This window comes from Tarenaya hassleriana, unplaced genomic scaffold, assembly GCF_000463585.1.
Source record: "Tarenaya hassleriana unplaced genomic scaffold, ASM46358v1 Cleome10, whole genome shotgun sequence".
NCBI classification, from domain to species: Eukaryota; Viridiplantae; Streptophyta; class Magnoliopsida; order Brassicales; family Cleomaceae; genus Tarenaya; species Tarenaya hassleriana.
This window is the reverse complement of record NW_010960188.1, coordinates 3,745,650-3,752,806: the sequence shown is the minus strand read 5'-3', so window position 1 is coordinate 3,752,806 and position 7,157 is coordinate 3,745,650. Positions and strand designations below refer to the sequence as shown.

Below are 7,157 nucleotides of genomic sequence, written 5' to 3'. Positions count from 1 at the left end.
GGGGGGGGGGGGGAAAGCAAGTATTAGTGAGAAAAAAAAGTGAGGGGGTGTTGTTGATATGTGCAGGTTGGGGATGAAGCAGGGAAAGTGAAGGCATCGCCATTGAAGATGAAAGTTCAGTTCATGCTTCAAGTGCCTCAAGATGACATCAAGTCTTCTACCTTAATGTTCCGTGTCAAGAAGAGGTGGGACATATAATATACTTACACACACATATATATATATATATGTAATATGGTGGATCAAATCTCAATGCTCAATCATGTTTCCTTTGTTTTTTATATGTAAATTGCGTACGCTTTGTTGTATCTTTTTTTCTTTCTGTTTCCGGTTATACAATTAAAATTAGGGGTGGGCGTTTCGGGTTTCGGTTCGGTATTCAAGCGGTTCGGTTCGGGAACGGTATTTTCGGTTTTATAAAAAGTGTACCAAACTAGAACCGAATGTTAAACGGTTCGGTTCGGTTCGGTTTTAGTATCGGTTCGGTTCGGAACGGTACCATTATATGAATACCAAATAAGTACCGAACTATAATATTTACACATATATTAGTGGAATATTCGAATTTTGGTTCGGTATTCATACGGTTCGGTTCGGAAACGGTTCATTCGGTTCTATAAAAAGTGTACCAAATTAGAACCAAACGTTATTCGGTTCGGTTCGGTATGGTTCGGTTTCGGGACGGATCGGGTCGGTACTAAATTCCCGAACCGAAGTGCCCACCCCTAATTAAAATGATTGGACCGGTTTTTCATGGTTAAGGCATCATCATAATATCACAGAATGCAAATGGAAAACTATATGTGCTTATTTTAATGTGTAAGTAAACCTTCAGTTTTATTTCTCTCTAGATCGTCCGAAGAGTTGAAAAAGGGGGCACTCGTCACGAGGAATTACTCTCCGAAATGAATTATTTTCTCTCTCGCGATTGGCAAGTAATATTTATAAAAAAATGAAAATGAAATTTTAATTAATTTTTTTGTCGGACTTTTTTTTTATTCCTCTGTTTTGTGACTGTGCGTGTTATCTTCTTCCTCCCGACGAAATTCCTCCGACATCGGAGAGAGAGAGAGAGAGAGAGAGAATGTGGGAAATGAGTTCGGCTCTTCCTCCGAGGCACTTGTTACCTCTCGCCACTTCCCTCATTTCTCCTCCGCTAGATTCGTATTATTCCCATTCATTCCTCAGATCGACGTTCCCTAATCTCCACCGCCGTTGCTCCTCGGCTTCTTCTTCCTCGTCCTCCTCCCAGTCTCATTCTCACGCCGAGCTTTTCCCAGGACGCCGAAAATACACACCCTCCTCTCCCTCTGCTCCCGCTCCCATGGTAATTCTCGATTCCTCGCTCATTCCGGATTCTGTTGGTTATGCTCACGCGTTATAGCCACTGGTCCCGAACATTTTTCTTTGGGGCTGTGTTACGAGTTCTCAGTTGCGCTTGAACAATTGCTGTTTTGTCTCTTGAAGATTGTTCTGTTACGTCCATGCCCTTCCTTCCAAAATCGATGAAACACACAGGAGGATTACATGTTACTCAGACTAGTTTATGAAAGCAAGCAGTGTATTGATCTGTATACTAAGAATTCACTCAATTAGGGTTCTTGGGAACGGTAACTTGCCCATTTCGGTTAGATTCTGTTCCACTGTTTTTGCCTCTCGAAGAACTTTAGTTTTCCATATTGGATTGTTCACTTTAGATTCTGCTATATAGTGCTTTCCTGAACACGTTAGAGATCAATCTGACTTGGAGGATCAGGGAAATATAGAAGATCAAGTGTCATGTGTGCTTGAATCCGATGAAGGTACCGGGATCCGAATCCCGAGTCAGGCTCAGTCTCTCGTTGAAGGATCCAGGTCAGTTGCGGTGTCGGAGGTGCAACCCGTCCCTGACGTAGATTATATACAGGTACACGGCCGTAATCTCTGGCAAATCTGTAATGGTTGTAGCTTCGCCTGTAGAAATAAAGCTCTTGCTTTGCAGCATTTGCAATACAAACCAATGTTGTAACCATGTGTTTGTTATTGGCAGGAGCTGCTGGCAATACAGCAACAAGGGCCTAGATCCATTGGCTTCTTCGGAACACGGAATATGGGTTTCATGCACCAGGAGCTGATCGAGATTCTGAGCTATGCCATGGTTATAACAGTGAGACATTCGATTTTGATCCCGCATTGTTCTACCATCATCTCTTTCTGTGGCCTTGTATGCAAATTTTCACTCATGTTTCATATAATCTGCCCCATGATTTTGCTTTGTATTGCAGAAAAATCATATATATACCTCGGGTGCATCCGGGACTAACGCAGCAGTTATCAGAGGCGCATTGAGAGCAGAGAAACCAGAACTGCTTACAGTGATCTTGCCACAGAGTTTGAAAAAGCAGCCTCCTGAAAGCCAGGAACTGTTGTCCAAAGTAAGACAACGGGGATTAAAGATTTTGCCCAACTCCTCCAAATCTAATTCATCTGTCTTGAGAAGAAATCCATCTGAATCTCTTTTGTCCGGGTGCCACAGGTGAAAAACGTGATAGAAAAGCCTCACAACGATCATTTGCCATTGATAGAGGCCAGCAGGTTCGTGACAGCTTCTCCTTTGTCGGTCACGACCATAGAAAAAACCAGCGTGACTCACTCGTCGATGTTGCAGGCTCTGTAACATGGACATCATATCACAAGTACAACAAGTGATTTGCTTTGCTTTCCACGACAGCAAACTGCTCATGGAGACCTGTCAAGAGGCCAAATCTGTACGCAAGATTGTTACTCTCTTCTACTTGGATTGATGGATGGATCGGTCGTTTAACCTTCATCATCTTCTTCCTCGTTTAACCTTGAACGAGGAAAAGACATGATCCCTTTGTAAATTAGTAGTCACTGACTGCAGACCCCAACCTATTATTTTGTCCTTTTCTTTTTCCTTGTAACTTTTTGGGTTGCATCCCACTTTTGTAATAGAATGTTGTCTTAGATGATGTTTTTGAAGTGTCACGAACCTCTTGAATTGGTCGTGAAAATTGTTAACTGTAGACATAATAGACAAGTCCACGAAAGTTAGATATTTAGGATGATGCAATTAAGGAGAACAGAAATCAGAATTAATATCTATTCGTATAATTTAATAAAAATGATTTATACATTTATTTGCAATTTTTAATAATTTACTCAAAATTAATATTTGATGATTTTTTATTACAAATTTGGAGTAGTTGACTTTTGTGTCATGGAAACAATTAAACGTTTTTTAAAGTTTTTTAATTTTCCGCGATAAAATTATGAAACGTAGACATAAATAAGTCCACAAAATTGGACTTTGAGGCTAAGGCAATTAAAGGAGTATACAAAAAATCAACATCAAACCAAAACTAACAACCAAATTTTAGTTTTTTATTGTTTGAATCGATAATTATAACTATTAAAATTTGGTTATATTCGTGATTCATTTGTATTTTAATTGTTCCAAACCATCAATATCATGTTAAAAAATAGTGAATGAAATATTATAAATAATATATTTTTATATAAATTATGTATATAAAAGCTAATGTATATTTTTATGGTTATGTAAATTATAACAAAAATATAATATTTTTTATTTAAAATTAATAGTTGATAACTGTTTATAACAAATTTGAAGTAGAAGTTTTTTTGAGTAAATAAAACAGTTAATGGATATCTTTGAAAATTTTGGATCAAGGGATACCTAAGGAATCAATATTGAACCAAAAATAATTAATATTTTATCATGTAAATTTTCTAACAACTTCTGTATTTATATTCAATGCTTTAAATAATTTATAAGTTTTTATGAAGTTTTACATCAAAGAAAACACGGACTCATAAAATATAATTACAAAATTAGCCGATAAAAGAAAAACAATATTAGAAAAATAAAAAGACGCGGGTACCGCTATAAAAACCACGAAGAGCTGAGTGCTTCTGGCATTGCATGATCCCTTCCGATTGCTTTCGCCGGCCTCTCTCCGACGTCCAAAGTAGAAGCACTTCGCCGGAAAGCTCTCTCCGTTCTTTGCCGGTGGACTCATGGAAATTCTCAAAGGGTGTCCTGAAGCCGACGGCGCGATCATGATGACGTTTGCCGAACAAGTCGCTTTCGCGCGAAAAATGGTGACGCAAGACCCATCTGGTATACGCTTAAACCCTAGTTTCCCCATATCTGAAACTATCAATTTGGATCAGTTAATGGAAATCGGTGAAGAAGATGAGTGCCCTTTTCTTCATTCCTAGAGATGTTACGTGTCGAACGAATTTTCCAGTTTAATTTCTGATTGAGAATTCATCTGTCTGTCTGCCGGAAATTGTTGTTCTCTGTCCGATTCAAGGACATTTTGAGGGATTATGCTATGTTGTGCGTTTGTGTAATTAGGTGGGTGGCAAAAGTGCTGGGAACTGGGAGTTACACCATGGGATTTGGGAGGACCTACTCCCGTCGTTGCTCATCTTTGCGAGACGGATTCGTTGCCTGATGGCCGGGTTTTAATCCCAGCATGTGGATCCGTGAGTATCAAATGTCTTTCCCCTTGAATCTTCTTCCATTCTACTTGCCTAGATTGTGTGTTAGATTGTGGTCCTTTACTTCCTATTTCCCATCTTTGAGCACCTCAAGGCTCGGAATTTGGTTAGAATTTGCCATGGATAACAGTTCTTGGATGTTGTTCCAAAGTATTGCTCTGTTGAATCACTGCCTAACACTCCATATTGCTCTGCTTATTGTGGATTAGCAATGGTGCACTTTAAGCGTATGAAAATGCGTTGTCATGGACATCTTAATCACCTGTTGGGAAAATTTGTTGCGGCTTGATTATCACAATGAGTGTCATTGAAACCATTCTCATCCACAGACTTACTATACCCTTTCACAGACATGTAACGATGGATGGCGCATTATTCTTCATCAAAATGTTTCTGACACTGCCATCCTTGGTTGTGTGATGATTGTCATTCTCCATTGCTCAAACACTACATTGCAATATTATCTTTTCAAAATCCAATACAGAAACATGTTTTTTGCAGGGTTATGATGTGGTAGCAATGGCATGCCCTACACGTCGTGTCATTGGGTTGGATATATCAGAAGCTGCTGTTGAGAGATCGAAAAAGGTGTGGATAGTTTTTGTCAAGTCAGAAAATGAAAAAGGGCGTGACCAAAACAGGCCCATTAGATCTTGGCTTCGCATTTAAGTTTGATGCATTGTTTAATCTCGATGCAGAGGTTTTCATCATTGCCAAATGCAGAATATTTTTCATTCTTGAAAGGAGACTTCTTCACTTGGCAGCCAGCGGAACCATTTGATCTCATTTTCGATTATACGTATGTGTAAATTTAACATGTTTCGTGGTTCCTGTAAAAAGTACGTCCCCGCCTGAGATGCATGCATTCTGATAATTACCACAGATTCTTCTGCGGCCTCAGTCCTGACAGGAGACCATTATGGGCAAAACGTATGCAGGAGCTTCTAAAGCCCGGTGGGGAGCTTGTAACGTTGATTTTTCCTGTAATTACCCACCCACATCATTCTCTCTTCTGTTTCATTCATGTTATCATAGTTTTTAATATTGGATTGTCAAAAATTGAAAGACGGAGTGTTTGTTGCAGCTAGATGACCGTTTTGGGGTGCCGCCATACGTAGTATCAGCATCTGAGTAATTTTCTAGCCCTTCTGCAATGTTTTACAAGTTAATCCAACTTGTAGCACAATCACACAGAAATAGTCTACTACCTAAAATTGTCTTTGGCTACTCATAATCATAACATGCAGCTATGAGAAGATCCTGATTCCCTTAGGCTTTGAGGCAGTCTCCATCGTAGATAACGAACTCTCTGTAGAACCACGCAAGGTAACCCCTTTTCTCTTTGCCTCAGAAATCTGCAGACAACCCGAAAGAGTTGAGTATACGTTTATGATCCGGAACAATCAATTCTCAGGGAATAGAGAAGCTGGGAAGATGGAAGAAATCATCCTCCATCGAGTCCACCGCTTGAAGTCCGCTGATGAATATCACAAGCTTTTCTTACGTTATGCGTAGAAAAGCCGAATGTATCCCGTAAAAAAATGGCGTGCGATAAACATGCGTTTTCTTTACCTCTCCTTATCTCAGATGTTCTGTAATCGGTGGGTACTGCCGAGAAAACGTGAAGACAAGTGATAATGTGGCTGATATCATGGCCCTTTACTATCTTCTAATAATCTTTAGTTCCCGTCTCTCCATGCTGCCTCCCTCGTGACATTATCTTGTCTTGCAGAAAACATGGTTCTTGTAGGGGTATGATGTGGTGGCAGTGGCAGTGGCAATGGGGCAGCGTAGATCGCTAAAAGAAAAAGGTAAAGATAGTCCAAATATGCATACATAACTATGTTGGATACATGTATTGTATAATTTTTGTTGAGTTGCCTTATTAGACCTTTAGATCCGATGACGCATTAGCATTCCAATGCTCCATCTTTGAACAACCGTTACCTTCGACTAAAGTCTGGGAAGACTGTTACTACTGGTCAGACTCGTTCTCCACCACAGGTCGGCCCAAGTTTTGGTCGAAGAAGGTTTGGATTCAAATTGATCAGCCCCCCCTGTGCCGTGGTAACAAGAAGCACTCCTTCATTACATGGTTGGGGTCAAGAACCGTCTGCTGACATCAGACCGACTATGCTCCTGGGGACTGAATGCTTCCCTCACCTGTGTTGGTATTTTTAGAGTAAATGAATGTGGTTTAATATTAATCTCTCAAAAGATTCATAGTTATATGTATTACGGATATGGTGGAGGAGTTAAATATTCGTAAATGATATAATATGGATCGGTAAAACACATATGTGTTTGGCAGTAAAGTTGTTCGATTTGTGAGTGAGGTATACCTCAACTCGGGTGAAGTAGAACTCAGTCTTCATGACGAAAACGAAATTTTCTTTACAGAAATGTAACTCGGTCCATGTTAGATTTAACTTGAACCGTGTTGATTGTCTGAGGAAAAATTCATGTTGCACAGAAATTTGACACGGCCCGTGTCAGGTGGAACTCGATCTGAGTCAAAAGTCTGTGAGAAGTACTTCATGTTGTGTCACTCGGAACATGACAGTTATATACGAACTGATGCGATTCTTCGCGTAATAACTGCAGATTTTGCAACTTTTGGTGATGAT

At 39.8% G+C, this 7,157-nt stretch overlaps 4 protein-coding genes across 7 annotated transcripts in view; all 4 read left to right on the top strand.

Annotated features, from left to right (window-relative positions):
• Nucleotides 1-322, top strand: part of LOC104804303 (outer envelope pore protein 37, chloroplastic) — a 2,564-nt gene extending 2,242 nt beyond the window's left edge. Inside the window, exon 6 of the mRNA XM_010528564.2 lies at nucleotides 67-322. Coding sequence (XP_010526866.1) covers nucleotides 67-198 — 132 coding nt within the window. The 3' untranslated portion in view covers nucleotides 199-322. The remainder of the gene's footprint in view (nucleotides 1-66) is intronic.
• A 681-nt stretch (nucleotides 323-1,003) lies between these two features.
• On the top strand, nucleotides 1,004-3,026 carry LOC104804283. 4 transcript variants are annotated; one of them, XM_010528537.2, is made up of 6 exons: nucleotides 1,004-1,327; nucleotides 1,712-1,906; nucleotides 2,030-2,137; nucleotides 2,265-2,414; nucleotides 2,516-2,574; nucleotides 2,648-3,026. In XM_010528537.2, the coding sequence occupies exons 1-6, from the start codon at nucleotides 1,085-1,087 to the stop codon at nucleotides 2,781-2,783; spliced, it is 891 nt and encodes a 296-aa protein (XP_010526839.1). In that variant the 5' UTR covers nucleotides 1,004-1,084; the 3' UTR covers nucleotides 2,784-3,026. The 4 variants fall into 4 exon arrangements, with proteins under 4 accessions (XP_010526839.1, XP_010526847.1, XP_010526828.1 ...); XM_010528545.2 differs by having other exon boundaries at nucleotides 1,006-1,327; nucleotides 1,751-1,906; nucleotides 2,030-2,146; XM_010528526.2 differs by having other exon boundaries at nucleotides 1,006-1,327; nucleotides 2,030-2,146.
• Nucleotides 3,027-3,911: 885 nt separating this feature from the next.
• LOC104804276 (probable thiol methyltransferase 2) lies at nucleotides 3,912-6,221 on the top strand. Its single transcript, XM_010528514.2, has 8 exons — nucleotides 3,912-4,144; nucleotides 4,385-4,515; nucleotides 5,032-5,118; nucleotides 5,229-5,329; nucleotides 5,414-5,513; nucleotides 5,615-5,661; nucleotides 5,778-5,856; nucleotides 5,945-6,221. Exons 1-8 carry the CDS (start codon nucleotides 4,042-4,044, stop codon nucleotides 5,999-6,001), a joined length of 705 nt encoding a protein of 234 aa, XP_010526816.1. The 5' UTR covers nucleotides 3,912-4,041; the 3' UTR covers nucleotides 6,002-6,221.
• Nucleotides 6,222-6,255: 34 nt separating this feature from the next.
• LOC104804222 (probable thiol methyltransferase 2) overlaps nucleotides 6,256-7,157 on the top strand; it is a 9,722-nt gene continuing 8,820 nt past the window's right edge. Inside the window, exon 1 of the mRNA XM_019200953.1 lies at nucleotides 6,256-6,341. The gene's annotated coding sequence lies outside the window, so the exon portion shown is untranslated. The remainder of the gene's footprint in view (nucleotides 6,342-7,157) is intronic.